The sequence below is a fragment of the Oncorhynchus mykiss genome, chromosome 10 (genome assembly GCF_013265735.2).
Source record: "Oncorhynchus mykiss isolate Arlee chromosome 10, USDA_OmykA_1.1, whole genome shotgun sequence".
In the NCBI taxonomy this organism is placed as follows: domain Eukaryota; kingdom Metazoa; phylum Chordata; class Actinopteri; order Salmoniformes; family Salmonidae; genus Oncorhynchus; species Oncorhynchus mykiss.
Window position 1 is genome coordinate 16,091,552 of NC_048574.1, and position 25,841 is coordinate 16,117,392.

Here is a 25,841-nt window from a genome sequence, read left to right on the forward strand (position 1 = left end):
GTCTCCTTATGATAATACTGCTGCCCCACTCCTGACACCCATCTTGTTCTTGCTTTCTCTATGGACTCCTTGCCCCCCTTCCTTTTAATCACTATAATTGAAGGTTTGATTGTTGGTAGCCTAATAACCTAATATAGACCTTAGCACATTTGATGATCATAATTTGAATTTAAATGATTTGAAACACAATTGAAAATGTTGACAACAGGAAAAATGTTAATAGGAAATAGTAATCACAGCAAAAAGTGTTGTAATTCCCTTCAAAATGAATATGCGTGTTTTATCCTTTTTCGACCACATAGGGGCGATATTGGCTTACGTCTCACTTCATTCATGAGCCAAGAGATAGATCCACAATAAATACTTTATTAGTATAATCAATATGGTTTCCAAAAGATTATTAAATATGTGCAGAAAAACTTTAAGGCATCTCAGTAATCAAATATAATACCACTTCTTTTAAAGCAAATTAAGTAAGAAAAAGAAAAAAATACCTTTAGTGCCCAGTGATTGAACAGTCGTGTAATGCCTCATGCACATCTCAAATATTGCTCACACAGAAAAGGCCTTGTAAAGCTATGGTGAATATTTTGTAGCATACAGCAATTCTCTCACCAAAATCCGGTATTATTCTCTCGCATGCTTCACCGTCCAAAGGACCATATTAGGCCTATATGATTTAACATGGCTTTACCTAACAGCAAGGTGCATAGCATTTTGGCTGTATGATCTATAGCTACCACAGTATACATTTTGTGGATTTAAACCAATATTCTTGCCATTATTAATTGGCTATACTGTACTCTAACCAGAATAGCAAACTTTCCTTCATACCATTGCCTTCCTTGTGCCCCATTGCCCCCAATCATGTATTCTAACTATACAGTTGAAGTCGGAAGTTTACATACACTTAGGTTGGAGTAATTAAAACTCGTTTTTTCAAACACTCCAAATATTTCTTGTTAACAAACTATAGTCTTGGCAAGTCGGTTAGGACATCTACTTTGTGCACGACACAAGTCATTTTTCTAACAATTGTTTACAGACAGATTATTTCACTTATAATTCACTGTAACACAATTCCACTGGGTCAAAAGTTTACATACACTAAGTTGACTGTACCTTTAATCAGCTTGGAATATTCCATTGAATTATGTAATGGCTTTAGAAGCTTCTGATAGGCTAATTGACATCATTTGAGTCAATTGGAGGTGTACCTGTGGATGTATTTCAAGTCCTACCTTCAAACTCAGTTCCTCTTTGCTTGACATCATGAGAAAATCAAAAGAAATCAACCTAGACCTCAGAAAATAATTTGTAGACCTCCACAAGTCTGGTTCATCCTTGGGAGAAATTTCCAAACGCCTGAAGGTACCACTTTCATCTGTACAATCAATAGTACGCAAGAATAAACACCATGGGACCACGCAGCCGTCATACTGCTCATGAAGGAGACGCGTTCTGTCTCCTAGAAATGAACGTACTTTGGTGCGAAAAGTGCAAATCAATCCCAGAACAACAGCAAAGGACCTTGTGAAGATGTTGGAGGAAACAGGTACAAAAGTATCTATATCTACAGTAAAATGAGTCCTATAGCAACATAACCGGAAAGGCCGCTCAGCAAGGAAGAAGCCACTGCTCCAAAACCACCATAAGAAAGCCAGACTACGGTTTGCAACTGCACAACTGCACGACAAAGATCATACTTTTTGTAGAAATGCCCTCTGGTCTGATGAAACAAAAATAGAATTGTTTGGCCATAATGACCATTGTTGTGTTTGGAGGAAAAAGGGGGAGGCTTGCAAGCCGAAGAACACCATCCTAACCGTGAAGCACGGGGTGGCAGCATCATGTTGTGGGGGTGTTTTGCTGCAGGAGGGAGTGGTGCACTTCACGAAATAGATGGCATCATGAGGTAGGAAAATGAAGTGGATACATTGAAGCAACATCTCAAGACATCAGTTAAACCTCGGTCGCAAATGGGTCTTCCAAATGGACAATGACCCCAAGCATACTTCCAAAGTTGGCAAAATGGCTTAAGGAAAACAAAGTCAAGGTATTGGAGTGGCCATCACAAAGCCCTGACCTCAATCCTATAGAAAATGTGTGGGCAGAACTGAAAAAGCGTGTGCGAGCAAGGAGGCCTACAAACCTGACTCAGCTCTGTCAGAAGGAATGGGCCAAAATTCACCCAACTTATTGTGGGAAGCTTGTGGAAGGCTACCCAAAATGTTTGATCAAGTTAAACAATGTAAAGGCAATGCTACCAAATACTAATTGAGTGTATGTAAACTTCTGACCCACTGGGAATGTGATGAAAAAAATAAAAGCTGAAATAAATAATTCTCTCTACTATTATTCTGACATTTCACATTCTTAAAATAAATTGGTGATCCTAACTGACCTAAAACAGTGACTTTTTACTAGGATTAAATGTTTGGCTAAGGTGTATGTAAACTTCCGACTTAAACTGTACATCACCTATCCTAGCACTGGTTCAAGGCTTTACATGCGGCTTGCTGACGCAGAGCCTTCCTACATCCTACACAGCCTTGATGTAGGAAGGCTCAGCATCAGCAAGCCCTGGACCTGAGCTAAGTGCAACCTTAAAGTGTAACCTTGCAATCCCAGAAATCGTAAAACACACCAACCTCCGATCTCTCTGTCCTTAGCCTTCAGTCAACATTTGCTTGGTATTGTTCTGTAGATGTCATCTATGTATTCCAAACAGGCCCATCTAATAGCATGCTTTCATCAAAGCCTGTAGTGCAACGAATACCTCTCACATTCAACACAATCCACTCTTACATGTATATATACAAAGTAAACCACTAGATGATGCTGTTAAAAATTAATGACTGAACATTTGTACCACAATAATATTGGACAAAATGCACCAATAATGTCCAGGTGTGCTGGAGAGTGTGTGCTTATGGAGTGGACTGATTGTCCCCTCTGGCTGTCACTTAAACCAGCAATGTCTCTTTGCTGTGGTGTCTTCTTGTTGTCAGAGCTTGCTTTTACCTCAGTCCGCTCAGAGATATAAGTGCCCACATAGCGACACTCGGAAAGCAACAGGCATCTATTAGTAGTCCAGGAGGAGATGTCCTTCATTAACATTTTCTATACCTCCCCATTCATTTTAAGCTAGTGACAGTCCTTAGCTTTCCTATGGTTATCCCACTGCTCCATGTTCCCCGTTACCCCATTCATGCCCAGCACTCTGCTCACTCTTAATTCTATAAATGGGACAAGTGCAATGAGTATAGCATTCGCTTTAACGCCCGTCCACCATACTAGCTCAAAACTCTCTCCTTCAGAGGTACTGTAATAGGACTCTGTGGTGGATGCAGAGTAGCATCATGCTGCTGCCACTCCAGTGTGTTCTGTCCACTTCACGTTAAGCCCATTTCATCCCCACCCTTCATCCCTCCAGCCATGTGGTGCTCCTGTCCTGTTAGCCGAGGGGGTGTTTGGGGGAAGGGAGCAGCTGTAGCGTAGGGGGTGACACATCTGGGTCGCCCCTCGATCCCAAGAGGGGGAGGTAGCTAAACAAAGAGGGGGGGGGGGGTTCAGGAGATCTCAGTACAGCAGTGTCTGTCCCAGGCTTGGAGATCTCCCCCCTCCGCACACACCAACAAGTAGGACTCACTTCTCTGCTGTGGCCAGCGCATCTGAGAGAGAGGGAGACAGAGGAGGAGAGGGAAGGGGGGGAGAGGGTGAGAGGAAGATAGAGGAGGAAAGGGGAGGGAGGGAGTGGAGCATGAAGGGGGAGAGATGGGAGACAGAGAGAGAGAGAGAGAGAGAGAGAGAGAGAGAGAGAGAGAGAGAGAGAGAGAGAGAGAGAGAGTATAAAGGGGGAGAGGTGGAGAAAGAAAGGTGGCGCCATTGTGGGAAGGAGGGGGAGATAGAGCAACAGTGCAAAGAGAGAGAGAGATGCAGTCATACAGTCATTTTTTTCATCAAGTATATGGGTGTTTCAAATGGCACCCTATTCCCTATACTTTAGACCAGACCCCTGTTGTCCCTGGTCAAAAGTGCACTAAATAGGGAATTAGGGTATAATTTGGGACAAAAGCATAATTTCCAGTCCTCATGTTTCAAATCTCCTACCCTGTGAAACAGCAGCAGGTGGCGGTGGAGAGGGATCACCAGCGGGTAGTGACAGGCAGGGGGCGATTTCTTCCCCTGAAACACACTCACAGTCACGAACTGAACAGGATTGCAGGCCAGGGTACAGATGCAGTCTTTTTTTTGTGCGAGTCACAGCACAGCACAGCACAGCTTGCCGCACTCGCCTGGGTCAAAATCCGTGAGAGAAAGGCAGACACAAAATAATTTAATTGGCCCTGGGCATGACGAGGACTCGTTATTTCAGATTAATGCAGTGAAATATATTTCGCCAGGCGAGTGTGGCATGCTGTGCTGTGACGTGCCCAAAAAAGACTGCACCTGTAATGCTTTATTTGGATAGTACAGTTATTCACTAACTCTCGCCCTACACCTAACACTAGCTGTAGATCAGCAAGGCGTATAGACCGGATAGTACAGTTATCCACTAACTCTCGCCCTACCCCTAACACTAGCTGTAGATCAGCAAGGCGTATAGACCGGATAGTACAGTTATCCACTAACTCTCGCCCTACCCCTAACACTAGCTGTAGATCAGCAAGGCGTATAGACCGGATAGTACAGTTATCCACTAACTCTCGCCCTACCCCTAACACTAGCTGTAGATCAGCAAGGCGTATAGACCGGATAGTACAGTTATCCACTAACTCTCGCCCTACCCCTAACACTAGCTGTAGATCAGCAAGGCGTATAGACCGGATAGTACAGTTATCCACTAACTCTCGCCCTACCCCTAACACTAGCTGTAGATCAGCAAGGCGTATAGACCGGATAGTACAGTTATCCACTAACTCTCGCCCTACCCCTAACACTAGCTGTAGACCAGCAAGGCGTATAGACCGGCAAGTTGTAAACCATCTATAGAGGACTATCCAAATAAAGTGGGACCCATTGCATGAGCAGAAATATGGGCTGGGTGTGAGTGGGGTAAGAGCTTGTTATGCTTTATTTGCACTACCTCTATATCCACATGGAAATGTACACACATTCTCTTTATATACCCCAAATAAGGCCAATGTTAGTTGCTAAAACAAGATGTTTCCAAAATGACCAAGCAGACAGCCAAATAGGTTGTTTGTTTGCCCTCAGAAAGACTTTGATCATCTCAGAAAGAGAGAGAGAGAGAGAGAGAGAGAGAGAGAAAGAGAAAGAGAAAGAGAGTAAGTCTTACATCGTCCAGACAGTGTGCAGGCAGAGAAAGAGACGACGGGCAGACACGCAGTTCTGTGATTGGAGAAGAGAGAGGTACATTAGAACAGCCCAAGGCTGGGTTTCCTAAAAGCATCGTAGCACTAAGATCATTTTAATTCCATTGAAACTAAAGGGACGAATGATGATCTTAGTCCTACAATGCTTTTGGGAAACCTAGCCCAAGAGAGCAGGGGCCTGTTCAGGAGGGTGAAAAGTTACAGGAATGTTCAGATATAAATATATTGTGTAGAACAGATATGATTGTCTGTCACCCAGAATTGAGGATTAGCTCTATCGTGTCAGCCCAGCTAGCACATTATGTTCTGAGAACCATACGGTATGTTTCTTAGCGCTTGGTGAGAGCGTGGTTTTCCTATTGTTATTTTGCAGAAAACCTTCCCACAACATTCTGGGAATGGTGCACGATACCCAGCTAGCACATAACTTTCTGAGAACCATATATTTCTTAGGTGGGAATTTCTGTACATCAGCATAACAATTTCTACGGGTTTCCTCATGGTTCTATTTAAAGTCATGTTCTCAGAACATCAGGAAAACATTCCATATAAATGACAAGAAAACATTAGTAACATTCAAAAAAAGTTTAAACACATATACGTTCTGCTCTGAGCATCAACAAAACTATATCCTCTATCTTGTATGCTCAGGTGTGTTGGCCACGCCCACTAATTGGCCACATCTGATCTTGATGAGTGCTTGTTTCCTTTGAAATGGGGTATGTTTGAATAGACTAAAATGAACATGGCATGCTAGCTCCATCCTGGTGGCGCAGTGGACTAATGCCATGGATAGAGAACAGAAGATCATCGGTTCAAATTCACTGATGCTGAGCCACAATAAAAATACATGTGTTTGCATGATTAATGCCTTAGGACACATGGAAATGAATTTGCTATCTGTACTTGAAGTTCAAAACAGTGTTATTAAAAGTCTTATTGAAACATCTTCTCAGAATATTATTTAATTACCTTGAAATAACGTATAATTTCCGTTCTCAGAACTTTAATGAAATCTTTCAGGGAAAGTAGTAAAACGTTCTCAGAACCTCCCTACAACCCAAAAATGAACATTCCCAGAACAGGCAAATTGTTTATTTCCGTTCTCAGAATGCTTTAAAAACATTCAGTTTTACCTGTCAGGAAACATATGACTTCGTTCCCAGAACCAATAGGAAACCAAAAACGTATGTTTACACAACTTCCAAGGAGCCAAATAGCTGGGAGTTCTATTCCGCATAACATTTCTATCTGCAGCATTCCTCAATGTTTGCCTACTGAACGTGGCCCAGGACTGAGTAGCTGCACTTTTGCAGGAAACTGTTTTTGGGTGGGTGCACTGCTGACGAGCCAGCTGTGAAAGTCACAACAACAACAAAAACGCAAACAATTTCAGCAGCAGTGATTGCGTGAGTGAATGGGTGTGTGGAAGTGAGAGAGAGAAAGAGAGAATGTGATGAAAATGGAGTGATTGGAAAGGGCGTGAGGCTTTGCCAGTATTTCTTGGCAACTTTTTAAAAGTATAGTACGTAAATATGTTTATTATTTCATTAACAATGTTGTTTCCCCTTTAAACAAGCTCGCCGGTCCTGGTTATCTGCTTGTCAACAGCGCCTGTCATTTGGTGCGTTCTGGGAGTTGGAGTCCTCTAAGGGACTGAATGCATCCAGCCCTCCATCCACACATCCATCCATTAGAAACCTACCCTGAAGGAGACCCCCAAACACTGCATCTTTAAAAGTCTCATTACACTGTATTGATTTATAGAGAGGGAGGGCCAATGGCTGCATACCAGGCCTATTCTTAGAGGGGATATTTATTGTTCTGTTCTGGCCAAGGGCTCCAACATAAGCAGATGCTGCTTGGTGCTCCTGCTATGAAACACTATTTTTTCACAGTATGTGGCTCATATGGTCTGGAAATCCTACCATATCACATTTGTGTTGTTAGACACTGTTGCCTGTGAAGAGATACTATAGCACTTATAGATGTCTATAGGATGAGGTAATGCTGCTACACAATTCCAGGGTTGTGTTCATAAGGCATCAAATGTATGAAAATGTTTTGAAAAAGGGAGGGACTAGCTGGATTCTTCCAATAAGAAAAGCTCATTTTAGTTTTCCGTTGCAAAACAGTTTTACAATTTTTCAGTTGTGTACTTTTATGAACACGACACAACCTTCAGGTCAAAAGTTCAAAATGGTTGGAAAAGAAACCCAAGGAATGATGATAGAACAGGCAATGATTCAAGTATGAGGTTTTTTTGAAGAGGAGATGAGGAGGGATGAGTGCTGGGTCCCTTGCCTGTCTCCTTGGGGGACTTCAGGCCCTGGATCTCCCCTCTCAGTCTCTCCATCTCTTTCTCCAGCTCTCCATTCCTCTTCTCTGCCTCTTGCAGCCGCCTACGTAGATGATTGGATAAGATCAGCTTTGAATACAATGGCTCTGGTATTGGCTATGAATACTCACCTAAATATCAAAAGGCATCATTACATTATAGCTTGTATTAGCTACATATAATGTACAGTGGCTTGGGAAAGTATTCACCCCCTTTGGCATTTTCCCGATTTTGTCGCCCTACAACCTGGAATTTAAATAGATTTTTGGGGGGGTTTGTACAATTTCATTTACACAACATGCCTACCACTTTGAAGATACTAAATATTTTTTATTGTGAAACAAACAAGAAATAAGACAGAAAAATAGAAAACTTGAGGGTGCATAACTATTCACCCCCCCCCCCCCCCCCCCTCCTAGAGACACCTTTTGCAGCAATTACAGCTGCAAGTCTCTTGGGGTATGTCTCTATAAGCTTGGCACATCTAGCCACTGGGATTTTTGCCCATTCTTCAAGGCAAAACTGCCCCAGATCCTTCAAGTTGGATGGGTTCCGCTGGTGTACAGCAATCTTTAAGTCATACCACAGACTCTCAATTGGATTGAGGTCTGGGCTTTGACTAGGCCATTCCAAGACATTTAAATGTGTCCCCTTAAACCACTCGAGTGTCGCTTTAGCAGTATGCTTAGGGTCATTGTCCCGCTGGAAGGTGAACCTCCGTCCCAGTCTCAAATCTCTGGAAGACTAAAACAGGTTTCCCTCAAGAATTCCCTGTATTTAGTGCCATCCATCATTCCTTCAATTCTGACCAGTTTCCCAGTCCCTGCCAATGAAAAACATCCCCACACCATGATGCTGCCACCACCATGCTTCACTGTGGGAGGGGAGGGGATTGAACACTGATGGTGTTCTCGGGGTGATGAGAGGTGTTAGGTTTTTTTCTTTAAGCAATGGCTTTTTTTTCTGGCCACTCTTCTGTAAAGCTCAGCTCTGTGGAGTGTGTGGCTTAAAGTGGTCCTATGGACAGATACTCCAATCTCAGCTGTGGCGCTTTGCAGCTCTTTCAGAGTTATCTTTGGTCTCTTTGTTGCCTCTCTGATTAATGCCCTCCTTGCCTGGTCCGTGAGTTTTGGTGGGCAGCCCTGTCTTGGCAGGTTTGTTGTGGTGCCATTTTCTTCCCATTTTTTTATGGATTTAATGGTGCTCCGTGGGATGTTTAAAGTTTCTGATATTTTTTTGTAACCCAACCCAGATCTGTACTTCTCCACAACTTTGTCCCTGACATGTTTGTTGAGCTCCGTGGGCTTCATGGTGCCACTTGCTTGGTGGTGCCCCTTGCTTAGTGGTGTTGCAAACTCTGGGGCCTTTCAGAACAGATGTGTATATACTAAGATCATGTGACAGATCATGTGACACTTAGATTGCACACAGGTGGACTTTATTTAACTAATTATGTGACTTCTGAAGGTAATTGCCTGCACCAGATCTTACTTAGGGAATTCGTAGCAGAGGGGGGGGAATTGGCACGCACCACTTTTCCATTTTTTTGAGAGAGAATTTTTTGAAACAAGTCATTTTTTAAATTTCGCATCACCAGTTTGGACTATTTTGTGTATGTCCATTACATGAAATCCAAATAAAAATCCATTTAAATTACAGGTTGTAATGCAACAAAATAGTAAAAACTTTTGCAAAGCAACCCATTTGTCTGCTGAGTCTGTCAAGTATGAAAGGAAAAGGTGAGGAAGACTCATTTTAGCAGTAGAGCAAAACTGAAATAAAAGCATAGGCCCCATATCTACCTGTGTGTGCCTAACAATGTTTGTCCTTCTGCCATGTGGTGCTGCTGCCATGTTATGTTGTTGTCTTAGGTCTCTCTTTATGTATTGTTGTCGTGTGTCTTTTCGTGATGTGTGTTTTGTCTAAGTTTTTTATTTTTTGCCTCTTGGTAGGCCGTCATTGTAAATAAAACATGTTCTTAATTGACTTGCCTGGTTAAATAAAGGTTAAAAAAGGTTACCAAAATTTTTTATATATGTATCTGTCTGTCTCACTCAGAAGTGATCTAACCTATGCAGATCCTCATCAAGTACTGAATTCTGGTCGTTCTCCTCCTCTTCCTCCTCTGTTGTGGTGTGAGTCGACTCTGCAGTACCCTGCTCCAAGGCTAGGGGGAGCTCAAGCAGGGCAGGCAGGTTGTCAGGCGTGGTCAGGACATCTCTGAGCTGCCACATCTGACTCTGAAAGCCCACAGCACCCCTCTCAGTGTTAGACATACACCGCCTGATATAGGTTAACATTGTGTAGCCCTCAGCATCAGTGGAGGCTGCTGAGGGGAGAGCACAGGTTATGCTGAGCACAGGTGTTTGGTGGCACCTTAATTGGGGAGGACGGGCTCATAATCATGACTGGAACAGAGCTAATGGAATGGCATCAAACCATGTGTTGGCATCAAACCATGGCATCAAACCATACCATTCCACCTATTCCGCTCCAGCCATTACCACGTGCCCGTCCTTCCCAATTAAGGTGCCACCAACCACCTGTGCTCAGCATAACCTAATCTAGCAGCCGTTAGTATTTATTGCATGCCTAACTTTGACGTATGCCACAAACACATTCAATATGTTGCTAGCTCAGGAAGAGCTAAGCATTTTTTCACTGCTTAGTGACACACGAGATGAGGAAAGCACTTAGCGTTCCTGCATAAATAAATGGACTGTATGTGTAACAGGGTGGGAGTCCCAACCTACAGCTAACTAGCTAGTGGTTCCACATCGCTTACCCGACTACTCAAATTGTCCTTAGTAGCCAATCTAGCAGTTAGCATTCTAGTCTTGATTGTTAAAACGTAACTCAGCTAGTTGTTAGGTGTGGATAGTCAACCTACAAGCTTATCCTGGAAATTGAAGCTTGGCAACCCAAGGTGTCGCTGGTGGTCAATCTCCATCATGATGTCACGACTGCGATCCAAGGCACCTGTCTGTCTGTAAGAGATACAAAAAACCCCAGAAAGAACAAAAGACAAAGAAAACATTATAACTGTGTTGATATAGTTTTGTATGATACCCCATTAATTTGGGGTACTTTGATACTGAGACAGTATATGATATGAATGTGACCTTGTAGCTGTGTAGGAGTAGCCAACGAAAGCCAGGTGAACTCCGATAGGGGCCTTGTCCATAACATCACTCAGTGTTTCCTGTAGAACACAAGACAGCATTACAAATAGAGTGCTTTATATGTTTATATGTTATCTGCCATATTTGCTTTTCAGGCTTGCTTCTGGAGCCATGTAATATTCTGTGGAGTCCCTTAAGGCTCTGTATTAGACTCCTTTACATTTAAATGGATCGTATATAGATTGTAGATTGTATATTGACTTTTCAGATTAATACCATTTCACTGAGGCAGTCATCCAACACATCAAAGTTGGAGGTGTCAGTGGCGTTGGAGACTTCAGGTTGGAAGGGTGCTGGAAGTTCATGCAGGGAGCCCCAGTCTAGTCCACAGAAGAAGGGGTGGGCTCTGAAGTCCCCAGAACCCCTGGCCCCCATACGATCCCCCCTCTCACAGATTAGCCCCATGATGAGGGAACGGGCCTCATCTGAAACCTCGGGGCCAGACGGGGGGAACTCAAAGTGCTCCTGGGGGGACATAATGGTTGGTTCCTCTTAGTTCTTCAGAGTTCTTTAGGTTTGAGCTCAATACATACCTCTTTGCACTCCTTGCAGATGTATAAGAAAATGGTCTCAAAGATCACTATGGCCCAATCCCAAATTGACCCCTAAACCCATACACTTTAAAAATATATATATTTAAACAAAAAAAAGTTATACGCCCTATGCACTTGCAGAGATCTGATTGGTTTTGACAGGTGTAAGCAATATTATAATAGCTCTAGGAAGCTATGTGGAAGTTTCACCATACTGCTTGTACTATTTAATTCTCTAATATCTCCACAAGTGTAGGGTTTAGGGGTAGATTTGGGATTGTAGTTCTTGTTCGACATCCTTCCCTCTTCGTATTTCCTATGACTTTTTGCACTGATATCTACAGAAACATATGGAAAATGTTCTGATGACCCTCAACATGTTCTCTTGATCAATCTGTAAGATTAGTTTCTGTATAAAGTCATCATCGTACCTGGAAGTTCATGATCTTGGCGTAGGTCTCAGAGATGGAGTCTGCGTAGAAGGGTGTGGTCCCCTGCAGCATCTCATAGGCACAGATCCCCAGGGCCCACCAGTCACACTCAGGGCCGTAGCCTCCCCCTCCCTCCACCGCACGCAGGATCTCTGGGGACAGGTAGTCGGGTGTGCCCACCGCCAGGGAAGAGTACACCTGCAAATACACAGACACATGTCAAGGCACACCAATGCATTTACAAAAGTTAGAATTCTATCATCGGGATAGCTCCCTGAGCATTTACAAAAGTTAGAATTCTATCTTCGGGATAGCTCCCTGAGCATTTACAAAAGTTAGAATTCTATCCTCGGGATAGCTCCCTGAGCATTTACAAAAGTTAGAATTCTATCCTCGGGTTAGCTCCCTGAGCCTTGGTTTTAGCTCGAAGGGCTTACACAACCTTGTGAGTCACAGTAGACCCAGGTTCGATACCCACTCATGTTACTTTTGCACAACAGTATTGTGGAGTGAATTGTGAGTATTTTGTGGCCCTTTGGGGTCTCTCACCATGCCATCCTCCTGGACCCTCAGACAGGAACCAAAGTCCCCCAGCCTGACGTGGCCCTCCGCCGTCAGCATGATGTTGTCAGGTTTGATGTCCCTGCAAAGGGGAGAGTGAAGGATGCAAATCTGACTATGCACATTCACAGGTCTGAACATTATTCTTACTGTTCCCAGGTCATCTATATGAGATTTCATAGTTCATAGTTCTTGGAACCCTTGACTCAGAACTTACGGTGCATGGACCAAAATGAAACCATTAGATGACGTAGACAGTCCACACTCAAAAAGAGTCTTCTCAAGTTCTATTATGCTTATTTATTCATGCATTCCAGAGTCAACAAACATTCTTTGAACCTCTCTTGTAGGTCCTCCAAAGTAAGGAACAATGTTCCCTGTTTTCTGAGAACATTTCTTCCAGAAAAATGACTGTTTTCAGAACATTACGGCGGTATTCTAGGAACACCACAAATTGTTTGCTGGAGGTTGTCATGTTGCCAGGTGTCTCTGACCAACTAACCTGTGAACATAGCCCATCCTGTGGATGGAGTCGATCGCCATGACCATCTCAGCCAAGTAGAACTGGGCCATGTCCTCAGGGATACGGTCGCCAAACTTACTGAGCAGGGTCAACAGGTCACCACCCACGTAGTAGTCCATCACCAGGTACTGAGAGAGAGAGAGAGAGAGTGAGCAAGAGAGAGAGTGAGCGAGAGAGAGAGATAGAGAGATGTGAAGAATAAAAAATTAAGAGAAAGAAAGCTTAAATTATTATCCCTTGGTGTATTTCAAGGGAAAGAAACTGAGGGAAGTGACTGAATCACACCAGGTAGACTGCAGTCAGATGTAAAGGCTGAAATGACCCTGATGTTTGCGATTTGTCACTAATACCCACCAGGTAATTGTCGTCCTGGAAGGCATAGTGCAGCTCTGTGATCCACCTTCGATCACCCTTCAGCAGAACCTCTCTCTCCTCCTGGTAACAAGCTGTCTACAGGACAGAAACACAAAGACGCAACACAGAGAGACAGATGGCCTCACATCCCAGCTTGGTTCCTTGGAAGTTGTGGGAACATACGTTTTTGGTTTCCCGTTGTTTCTGGGAATGAAGCCATAAGTTTCCTGACACGTAAAACGGAACGTTCTGAGAACCCTTTTCTGGGTTCGTTCCTTTTTGGGTTGGGAGGTTCTGAGAACATTTTACTATGGTTTCCTGAAAGTTTTCCTGGGAGGCTTTATTAATGTTCTGCGAACAGAAATGATATCTTATTTGAAGGTAATTAACCCTCTATGGCATGACTTTTTATTTTGGGGGGAAAAAATATTTCACCCGATTTTTTTTTTGGGGGGGGGGGGGGGGGGGGGGGGGGCTTGCGGGTCCCTGATAATATATCTATCATCAAATTTGTCGTCCATTCCCCCCCACCCCACACCCCTGAACCAGACATTGGTTTGTTGCGTCAGGGCTGGAGTAAGGAAAACAAGCGATATATGAATTAGAACAAAAGTTTTATTTTCCATAGAAACATATAAGCCAACATCCAAATGACTGTCTGTGTGTGTGTGCGTGTGTGCGTGTGTGTAGGGGTTAGCCTATGTGTGTGGGTATATGTGCGAGTGTGTGTGTGTGTTTCAGTGTGTCTGAATGTGTGTTTTTCTGGGTTATTGTTTGAATCAGTGTTTCTCTTTTTGACAAAGCACACTCTGATTTCCAATTCTGTGTGGAACCTCAGGATGCAGTTGCTGGTGGATGTGAAACAGAGGTGGACATCACATTTCTGGCACTTAGCTTTTGATGTACCTGTGCACCCTGGTACCTTGCATCTCCCCTTCTTTTCAGCCAGACTCATTCAGTGGGCTGTGGCATCCAGGCGCACATCAGGGACTGGAATTGGAGCAGGGGTCCTTTCCTCCTCTTCTCCTCCTACTCACCAGCAATTGTAGAACTGGGACGACCTTTCTTGCACTCCAGACTCTTTCCACTTTTGCATAGGCCTTCAGCGATGTATGACTTGAAGGTATACAACTTCATTTGTTCCTTCTTTCTCATACCAGTGCCTTCACAATCTCTTCAGTAGAGCAGCCAGGTTGTCACGACAATCATATCCAGGAAGTGGAACACCAGCCGGTGGTACCACTTCTTTGCTCTGATTTTGTTCCGGTACAGTGCACTCAGTGAGTCAAGCAGATCCACACCACCAATATCCTTGTTGTATAATCTTTCACCACAGCAGGGCAGGGGACTTTGGTGATCATCTTTTGCTTGAGATCCCACCTGTCAACCTCAGTTTTTTTTTATGGCCTCCCATCTATTCAGTATCATGGTGTCAGCAACTTGGGACACTCGGCAGACTTTGTTCCAAAACATGCGGGTGCCTGGTAAAGCAAACAACAACATGTACACCATAATACTCAGGAACTGCTCCAATTATTTTGTTGTGAGGTTAAGGGGCTTGTTTGCATTACATTGTATTGCATATAAACTTGACAAGCCTACAATAACTTCCAGAATGTCTTCAGTGAAAAACTGTTTGAAGTACTGGAGGGGGACATGATATCATCAGATCTTGAAAGCAGGCCCTGCCATTCTGGGTAAGCATTGAAGTATGCATTGTGGGGTGTTCTCCACCGGGGTAGGCGTGGAACATCAACCACTGCTACATCTTCATCCTCAGACTCAGTTTCATTGTCAACAGACAGGCATTCCCCTTTAAAAAATAAAGCAGGAAGCACACATTTGAATGTGTCATATACCCTTCTTCATCCACTAACGCACACGCACACATTACTTTGCTGAATGACCCCTAACTGACCCCTGACCTCCTAACTGTCTGTAAAACCTGATTCTGGGATCTACTCTTCCTGACTCTCCTCAAGCTCATGGTCCTTACTGTCAGAGGGAATGACCCTAACTGCTCGATGATGTTCCTTCCGCCCATAAAATGTTCTTGTGTCCATTTCCTGTAAGTATCAGTAGATAGTAAAGTAAAAACATTGACCATGGTCATAATTATGCATCCAAGCACATCTCCAAACTTTAGCATGATATTGCCCGAACAAAAGTGGTCTAACTGCACAATGTTGCCCTGAGGCAACAAACCAAAAAACACTGTTTTAGTATATAAATAAAAACAAAATAAGTCTTTAAACAATCAAACATACTTCTTTACATACTCATGCACATGCATATATTTAAAAAAAAAGTTATTTCAATTTAAACATGTTAAAAAGGGATTTCATCTTACCAATTGGTGGCAATGTGTCCCATGCGGCTTTGCTTTCTGAAAGGACTGCTCCACCCCAGACAAAAGGCCACACTCACTTCAGCCCCTCATTTCATAGGACACAGACATGTCCGGTGATATTATATATATATACACTGCTCAAAAAAATAAAGGGAACACTAAAATAACACATCCTAGATCTGAATGAATGACATATTCTTATTAAATACTTTTTTCTTTACATAGTTGAATGTGCTGACAACAAAGTCACACACAAATTATCAATGGAAATCAAATTTATCAGCCCATGGAGGTCTGGATTTGGAGTGACACTCAAAATTAAAGTGGAAAACCACACTACAGGCTGATCCAACTTTGATGTAATGTCCTTAAAAGATGTCAAAATGAGGCTCAGTAGTGTGTGTGGCCTCCATGTGCCTGTATGACCTCCCTACAACGCCTGGGCATGCTCCTGATGAGGTGGCGGATGGTCTCCTGAGGGATTTCCTCCCAGACCTGGACTAAAGCATCCGCCAACTCCTGGACAGTCTGTGGTGCAACGTGGCGTTGGTGGATGGATCGAGACATGATGTCCCAGATGTGCTCAATTGGATTCAGGTCTGGGGAATGGGCAGGCCAGTCCATAGCATCAATGCCTTCCTCTCGCAGGAACTGCTGACACACTCCAGCCACATGAGGTCTAGCGTTGTCTTGCATTAGGAGGAACCCAGGGCCAACCGCACCAGCATATGGTCTCACAAGATGTCTGAGGATCTCATCTCGGTACCTAATGGCAGTCAGGCTACCTCTGGCAAGCACATGGAGGGCTGTGCGGCCCCCCAAAGAAATTCCACCCCACACCATGACTGACCCACCGCCAAACCGGTCATGCTGGAGGATGTTGCAGGCAGCAGAACGTTCTACACGGCGTCTCCAGACTCTGTCACGTCTGTCACATGTGCTCAGTGTGAACCTGCTTTCATCTGTGAAGAGCACAGGGCGCTAGTGGCGAATTTGCCAATCTTGGTGTTCTCTGGCAAATGCCAAACGTCCTGCATGGTGTTGGGCTGTAAGCACAACCCCAACCTGTGGACGTCGGGCCCTCATACCACCCTCATGGAGTCTGTTTCTGAGCAGACACATGCACATTTGTGGCCTGCTAGAGGTCATTTTGCAGGGCTCTGGCAGTGCTCCTCCTGCTCCTCCTTGCACAAAGGCGGATGTAGCGGTCCTGCTGCTGGGTTGTTGCCCTCCTACGGCCTCCCACGTCTCCTGATGTACTGGCCTGTCTCCTGGTAGCGCCTCCATGCTCTGGACACTACGCTGACAGACACAGCAAACCTTCTTGCCACAGCTCACATTGATGTGCCATCCTGGATGAGCTGCACTACCTGAGCCACTTGTGTGGGTTGTAGACTCCGTCTCATGCTACCACTAGAGTGAAAGCACCGCCAGCATTCAAAAGTGACCAAAACATCAGCCAGGAAGCATAGGAACTGAGAAGTGGTCTGTGGTCACCACCTGCAGAACCACTCCTTTATTGGGGGTGTCTTGCTAATTGCCTGTTGTCTATTCCATTTGCACAACAGCATGTGAAATGTACTGTCAATCAGTGTTGCTCCTAAGTGGACAGTTTGATTTCACAGAAGTGTGATTGACTTGGAGTTACATTGTGTTGTTTAAGTGTTCCCTTTATTTTTTTGAGCAGTGTATATATACATATATAAAAAAATATTATCAAAAAGGGGTGCTGTGAGGTCCAAAAAGGTTGTTTGTTACCATGCCATAGAAGGTTAAATAACATTCTGAGAACAATAAGATTTTGAATAACACTGTTTGCGTTAACTGTTTTGAACTCCAGCCATACATAGCAAATTCATTTCCATGTGTCCTAAGGCAGTGTTTCCCAACCCTGGTCCTCGAGCACCCTCAACAGTACACAGTTTTTTGTGGCCCTTGACAAACACACCTCAGGGAACCATTTGAGAGCAGTACTTTAAATAGAACTATAAGGAAACCTGTAGGAAACGTTACTCTAAAGTACTGAAATTCCCTCAGAAAAAAACTTTCTTAATGTTCTCAGAACTATTTCAGAACATTCCCAATGTCAAACCAGTTGGAGAACGTTCCTAGAACATTACTAAAAATGTAATCAAATGTAACCATGTTTGAACTTTTAGGAAATGTTCTGTTAAAGTAATGAAACACCAAGAAAATAAAGTTATTTTAATGTCTTTAAATTTGCTGAGAATTTTCCAAAGTCAAGCAACTATCCTGCACCATTTCTAGAAAGTTGTGGGAAGGTTGTATTGCAAAATAACCATAGGACTACTTTCTCAGAACGTTATGTGCTAGCTGGGATGTTGTTTTACAGTAGACGCAAGAAGCAACAAAGAAGTTGGTTCTAATACAAAATGTATCCGTTGTTATGTTAATAGTAAAACCCACTAAGGACAGACATTATTTTAATGTCTAGTTTCAAATTACATTTGATTGAGTTGTCAATGAATGTGAATTTAACATGAAAACAAGAAACATTTGAACCATGTCATTATATTTAGCTTTAAAATGATAAAATATTGTTACTTACACCAGATAAGTGCAGTGAAACATGTTGTTTTACAGGGTAGACCATAGCTTAAAAACTCTTTATGTTGATTTTAGCAAATCCAATCAGTTTTCCATGTTGATTCAATGTCATCACACTTAATTTTTTGTAGTTGAAACGACGTCGATTCAACCAGTTTGTGCCCAGTGGGAAGGTTCCTGTGTATGTGTGTTTACCTCTCCTCGCTTCAGCATGTCCCACTTATTCATAATCTTCAGCGCGTACACTTGCTGTGTGCTACGCATCCTCGCCACAGCCACCTATAAATACAGCAACACACACGTTACCACGGAGATAAGATTCAATTGTCCAAAGTGCACCTTGACTTTCGGCGTCCTCTCACCTCACTGAAGGTCCCTCGACCAATCACCTTCAAGATATGGAAGTCATCCCTCTTGATGCGTGTCTTCTTCACCTGCCTCACCAGGGGCTCCGCTGTGATTGGAGGAGAGAGGGCAGAGAGGCTGTTGATTTCACGAGAAAAGACATGGAAAGCGGGTGTTTGAAAATAAATAAATTCTAACTAGGGTCAACCTTTGTATGGAGAATATATTTTATACACTCACATCCTCCAAAAGCAGGCCTGACAAGCCTGGAGTAAGGACTAGATCTAGACACTGTGCTTGTTCATGTAGATGGCCCTCAACACACACACACACACACACACACAGACTGTTAACAAGAAGACCTCCGGGCATCCTGGCAAAAGCTGTCTGTTTCCTTTAACCTTTCAAACAAACACTTCCAAGTGTCATGGGTCACCAGCCTCCTATGAAATACAACCCAGAAACAGCCAAAACACACGCATGTGTATTTTTGTGTGTGGTTGGAGAGACTGTGGATCAGATGGTAGAGCATGAAATTTGCATTGCCAGAGTCGTGGGTTCGAATCCTGCTAGACCACCACGCTAAAAATGTATGCTCATATGACAGTAACAAGCAGCCAGATCCCCTTTAAGGCACTGGTGTTCTGAAATAGTCTAAGAGTGTGTCTAAGAATAGCTGCCACCGTTTAATACTTTTTTAAGGCAAGTTTTCCAGCCCCTTGGTTTTCTTTTTTTCTTCACTCCCTTCTCCTGTGGGGAGGAATGCGAGCGAGACCAAGGCAACAGTATAAACTGTTTTAGTGGGGAGAGAGAGGGGGGGGGAGAGAGAGAGAGAGAGAGAGAGCGAGAGAGAGAGAGAGAGAGAGAGAGAGAGGAAAAGAGAAATGGAGAGAAGGTTCCAGACCCACTCAGCCTTTCAGGCATCTTGTAGAAACAACCAAATATTTTGGCTTCCTTGATTGTGTCCCAAATGGCTCCCTATTCCCTATATAGTGCCCATAGAGCTTTAGTCAAAAGTAGTGCACTATGTAAGGAATAGGGTGCCATTTGGGATGCAGATAAATTCCTTTATAGACTTCTAGAATGGAGCGATGTACTTGTGCACAGCGGCTGTTGTGACTGGCATGTGACTGTAGATTTGGGGAATCTGTCCAGGATTTTCATCAGGACCAATACCAACAATGTGGACAGCCAATATTGAGGCTGTACAAAACCATCTCTTTAGCTCATAGCAATGCTTTGGAACACCCAAGAACAGTGGATCTTAATACTTCGCATGCGGTGACCCATATAAAAACTTTTTCATTGGACCCTCAACACATTTCTTGCGACTCTCCAGATGAATAAGGCAATTTCTGCAACCCAGCCATCAGACCTGGGTTCAAATCTTTTAAGCATTTGCTTTAGCCAGCCTAGAGTACCGGATTGGCGTTGTTTGCGCATTTGGGACAATTGTATTGGTTCCAATGTGCCAGGCAAGCTTAATCAAAAGCAGTGTAGGAACCCACCAGCCTCTCTCTACATGTCAGAGAATGACTCCGGGGTGAAGTTTCACTTGGACGCTGATCTTGCGACAGTTTAGCATTTTCCTCACTAATGGTTAAGGTTAGGATTGTGGGAGGGGGAGCTGATCCTAGATCTGTACCTAGGGGAAACTTCACCCAGGAGTGTCAGCAGGACATGCTTGGTTGATGAGAGATGATGATTGTAAAACCACAGGAGAGGATATGGGGTCAGAAATCACCATTCTTCCTTTCCACCCATCCTGCCCAGCTGTATTCCCCTTCACACACACACACACACACACACACACACACACACACACACACACACACACACACACACACACACACACACACACACACACACACACACACACACACACATACACACACATACACACACCACACCACACCACACCACACCACACCCACTGGTTGACAGAAAACAGGGCCTGATGGAAAGTATGGTATGGTGTGGGGTGGGGGTGGGGGGGACGCTGAGAGTCTTTCCTCTCCTCTCCTCTGCTTTCCCGCCTGTGTTGTTTACCCTAGTCCTTTAATGATGGAACAGTGCCAACCAGCCCAACCAGCGCACAGTGCCAACCAGACCAACCAGCACACAGCCTCATAAATGGACATGTCTTTCCTCCAGGGAGATGGAAAGAGACAGAGAGAGGAAAAGAGAGAGCGAGACAGGGGGGGGGGGGGGGGGGGGGGGGGAGGTAAACATTCTCAAAAAGTTGAAAGATACAAGTAGAGAAAATGACTTGTCAAGGTTGGGTCACATCAGGTTAACCCTCTAGTCAAGGTTGGGTCACATCAAGTTAACCCTCTAGTCAAGGTTGGGTCACATCAGGTTAACCCTCTAGTCAAGGTTGGGTCACATCAGGTAAATCCTCTAGTCAAGGTTGGGTCACATCAGGTAAACCCTCTAGAGTCTGGAGTGACAGATGGGTAAGTTAGGTGACTTTTTTACAGCATCCACACAGCATCATTTGACTTTTGCAGAATCTATGCACCCCCTCCTCTATTTGGCATCTTATAACAAAGATCCTGATTTTTAGGGAGATGGTATAATAATGCAAAATATTCAATGCGAAATACCAATATTATACAGAGTATAAGGAACTATCCCAGGTTGAATACTCATAGCTCCTCTGTAGCTGCTGACACATGATCATTCCATGATATCCCACTGGGCACAAACATCAGTTCAACGTCTATTTTTGATTTACATTTGGTTGAGTTGTCAACTAACATGAATTCAACGTGAAATCAACCAAAAATGTCACAATGACATTGGATTTAGGTAAACATTTTGGGGAAAATAATATAAAATTCCCTTACGGGGATTACTTTTTGCAAATACAATCAGTTTCCACGTTGATTCAGCGTCATCACAAATTAATATTTTTTAAATGACGTCGAAACAACGTTGATTCAACCATTTTTTCCCCAGTGCGTAATACATTTGTGGACAACCCTGGCTTTGCATCCTCAAAGCGGGAGAAATTATGTTATGTGTTTTCCCTCTCCTTACATGAGGTCTATACACTGAAAGGTCAAAATAAGAAATGAGACTCTAATAAGACCTAAAACCCAGACTTAGACACGCATCGCTCTAGTCCTATTGAACTACGTGCCAACAGTACCGGACACTTGTTTTACGGCAGCGAAAAGGTCTGGAAGTGGAAAAGGAGATGGAGCCACAGCTTGTTTCTGAGCATGTTGACTCTGGCCATGTCCCCATCGAACACTCGTCCTGTTGTTAAGGCCATGTAGGGAGTGACCAGACCAGACCAAACCCTACACAGAGAGAGATAAAGAGAGATAAAGAGAGAGAGAGAGAGAGAGAGAGAGAGAGAGAGAGATGGGGGTAGGGGGAGAAAGAGGGAGAGAAGGGCACACACAGATACAGACCGAAAGATTCAGAGACAGAAAGAGACAGGTCACAGTGAGAGACGGACGGACGGACAGACAGACAGACATACTCTGGTGCTGGTTTGATCCTTGCAGACTGTGTTAAGCGGTTTGATCCTTGCTGACTGTGTTAAGCGGAGTTGAATGGCGATCTAACCTGCTCAGCCTAATCTAAGCTACCCTGATGCATCACTGGTCATCCTTCCACATCTAACACTGTAATCACAGGAGGTTGGTGGCATCTTAATTGGGGAGGACAGGCTCGTGGTAATGACTGGAGCAGAATAAGTGGAATGGTATCAAATACATCATACACATGGTTTGCAGGTGTTTATTGCCATTTCATTTGCTCTGTTCCACCATTATTATGAGCCGTCCTCCCCTCAGCAGCCTCCTGTGACTGTCATGTACCCTCATCCCACAGCGAGCCTGGACACATGCTCAGACCAAAATAGGAACCTCCATCACTGACATTTGATAGCCCTTGGACACTAGACTAAATCGCACACACACGGATGCATGCGGACCCACACACACACAAAAACCCAATTTTGTGTGCACGCACGCACACACACACACACACACACACACATTTATGAAGTATTTTGAAATACTGTACACTGAAAGTTCATTCATTTAGAGCACAGGAGAAATCAAGTCTACTGTAAGCACTGATCTGACATGGCATAGACTAGTGGAGGCGATGCGGTGGAACCCTTTCCAACTGTGTCAGATCAGTGATTACTTCAAGGTAGAGAGGAGGAACATTGTATATACTGTGACATGTATTGCCATATGTGGACTCATTCACCATATGTTACAGCATACAGTATGTCTGACTTAGTTGAGAGTTCATTGGCTTGGGTGACAAAAGTCAGAGAGATAGAGAGAGAAGACGGAGACAGACAGAGACTGAGACTGAGACTGAGACTGAGACTGAGACTGAGACTGAGACGAAGACGAAGACGGAGGATAAAGGTTGAAGGGTTGAAAAGAGCGGCGGGAAGATGTGAGGAGTTCTTGTCACATAGTCCATGTCCAACAGAGAAGCCAATGTTCCCAATAAAACAGGTTAGTAGCTTAAGGGGCAGTCAGTCAACAGTCCTGTCATTTCCTACTGTACAGTGTGTGTATGTGTGTGTGTGTGTGTGCGTTAAGACTGACACCAGCTGATTTATCCCAGGGGCTCATGAGGACTGGCAGAGGGTTACCAGAGGGGTGTTGGCTTGTACAACCTTGTTTCTGCACTGCACTCTTCTACTATGAGAACAGTTTAGACTACACTTTATATTATACAATGTGGTACAGTGGTAATTGAAAAACAGTCACCAACAACAAACACATGCTGAGCACACCGTGCTCTATGTTCACGACACAGCCCATTGCAATACAACACTGCATACACATCATTGGCAAGATGGTTGTATGATGTCTGGATGGGAGTTGTTGGATGAAGGGAAATCATTGCGGCTATTTTTGATCTGAAAGTGAGAACGCACACACACACACACACACACACACACACACACACACACACACACACACACACACACACACACACACACACACACACACACACACACACACATACACCCCTCACCCCCACACACACCCCTACGCCCCATACAAAGAGCCGTATGAGCAATGATGGAGCAATGCAGTCATCATACCATGTCTGTGTGTGTGTCATTGCCCTGTGAAACACAGTCCAGAGACCTCTCCTCCCATGTACACCCGCCATAAAGGGAGAAGAGAACCTGAGTGGTGTGTGTCACTGGGTTGCTATGTCTCATATGCACATTTCAACGTTTCCATACAGATTGACAGGAGGACGGGACTGAATAATGACTCATGGGGGTGTTGTGATTTTGTGAAAACACAATGTGACAATCCAGGTACAAAAGAGTGTTTCTATCTTGTCTTTCTTTTGCATCAATGCAAGAAATGTGTTTTCTTTCAAATACTTTGTGTTCTTAATTTCGTTTACATGGAGCAAAGAAACCAATGGATAATACAAAAAGTGCAAACTCCACACATTAGGCCTGCCGGATAAGCATATTCAAACACAGGCAGGTTTTAGACCCTCAACAGTAAATAAACATGGAAGATAACACACACATACACACACACACACACACACACACACACACACACACACACACACACACACACACAGAGTAAAGCTTTTCCAAGTAAAACACTGACCCCATTGTAGGAAGCTCGAGACGTACTTCTCCCTGGCAAGGGGTAACGAGTGGAACTCTTGGTACACCCCCACTAGCAGGTCCAACAGTGTCTGCAGTCCAACCGGCCCTGGGGCCTGGAGTTCCAACAGCAGTAGGTCTGAGTCACGAGGTCCCGGGCCCGCCGACATGCTGTTCAGCAGAGGAGGGCCTGGGTTCAGCGGTGCTGCAACTCCCTGGAGTCCATGGAGACTGGTGGCTGGTTCTGGAGTGGAGCACTTCTAGCCACTGTCCCCTGTTTGTTTCACACCGGGGCTTCCTGTAGTTTACAGTGCCTCCCCGCTCTCTCTCTTCTTCCCTGTCTCTGTCACTCTCTCTTTTTCCCTCCCTCTCTCTCTCTCGATCCGGCTATCCTTGCTCTGTGCCCCTTGCAACTCCCCTGTCATCTGTCAGTCCTTCACTCTGTACAGTGTGTGTATTTGTGTTTGTGTGTGTGGGGGGGTGTGGTTGTGTGTGACTGCTGGGGGCTTACACCAGCTGAAATGTTCCACTGTCTGTCTGTCACTTTGTCTGTCTGTCTGTCTGTCCCTCTGTCTGTCTGTCTGTCTGTCTGTCTCTCTGTCTCTCTGTCTCTCCGCCCCCTTATTCTTCTCTCCCCGTGACTCTACAGTGTCTGTTAAGCATGCAGTTACTCCGACTCTAACTCCAGCCCTTTTTTGGTGCGTCCCTTCTCTCCCTCTCCTTCTTTCTCTCTCTCTCCTTCTGTCCAAATGCAGTGTCTGCAATATTACAGTAGATGGAGGATTGTGTTAATGTGTAAAAAAGATTGTCTCAATTTTTTCCTCCAAGTGACTTTTTGCTTTGTAATCTCCGTCTCCCGTCCACCTCATACGTCAATTCTTCCGTCCTTCTAAAACTTCAAAGTTCAAAATATTCCACCTCTTTCACAGAATTGTATCTCCATTTTCTAGAACTGTATGTGGTCAAGCTAAAACATACACTACTCTGTACCACAGGTACATGTTTTATGGTCTCCTCAAATCTCACTACAGTTACAGAACTGTCCACGGTCCATGAGATATTTCGGTCCCTCAACCTTTTGCAGACCCTCCAACTCACCTCTCTCTCTCTCCTTCTGTCTTCACAGCCCTCCTCCCTACCTTCTTCATGCACTCTTTTCAGGGGCACAGTGGTTGTCCACTTCTCTTTTCCAGCTCACTGGCTCTGAAAATCCTCAACTCACTCAGTCTGTCCACCCGTTTATTCTCTCTGTATGTCTGTCCTTCTCTTCTCCCCCGGTGTCTGTCGCTCATTGTTTGTCTGTTAAGCTTTCCTCCCTCTCTCGTTCTCTCTCTCTCCTCCCAACTTTTCTGTTTTGATTTCTCCAGTGAACTGCCCCCTTCCTCTACTTCTCTGTTTATAAATACACCACTGCTCCTGCCTCCCTCCCTTCAAATCAGCCTCTCTTTTCCTTTTCTTGTCTCTCTATTTTATTTGAATGTTTCATTGTTTTCATAGCACATCCTGCAGAAAGCATGCTTTATGCTGACGTATACTTACTGCTATTATAAACTAGTTACCAACTTAGTTAGAGCAGTAAAAATACATGTTTTGTCATACCTGTGGTATATGGTCTGATATACCGCGGCTTTCAGCCAATCAGCATTCAGGACTCGAACAACCCAGATTATAATTCAATACGGTGTTCATTT

At 44.1% G+C, this 25,841-nt stretch overlaps 1 protein-coding gene across 2 annotated transcripts; it reads right to left on the minus strand.

Moving 5' to 3' along the window:
- Window positions 1-2,363: 2,363 nt before the first annotated feature.
- LOC110533420 (myotonin-protein kinase) lies at window positions 2,364-25,509 on the minus strand. Of its 2 annotated transcripts, XM_036989799.1 has the most exons (14): window positions 24,152-25,509; window positions 18,542-18,633; window positions 18,375-18,458; window positions 13,262-13,357; window positions 12,887-13,035; window positions 12,373-12,466; window positions 11,824-12,021; window positions 11,076-11,324; window positions 10,800-10,879; window positions 10,568-10,664; window positions 9,748-9,917; window positions 5,303-7,741; window positions 4,114-4,188; window positions 2,364-3,674 (listed from the first exon to the last, which is right to left on the minus strand). In XM_036989799.1, exons 1-12 carry the CDS (start codon window positions 24,318-24,320, stop codon window positions 7,534-7,536), a joined length of 1,686 nt encoding a protein of 561 aa, XP_036845694.1. In that variant the 5' UTR covers window positions 24,321-25,509; the 3' UTR covers window positions 2,364-3,674; window positions 4,114-4,188; window positions 5,303-7,533. The 2 variants fall into 2 exon arrangements, with proteins under 2 accessions (XP_036845694.1, XP_036845695.1); XM_036989800.1 differs by lacking the exons at window positions 2,364-3,674; window positions 4,114-4,188; window positions 5,303-7,741 and having other exon boundaries at window positions 8,889-9,917.
- Window positions 25,510-25,841: the final 332 nt, after the last annotated feature.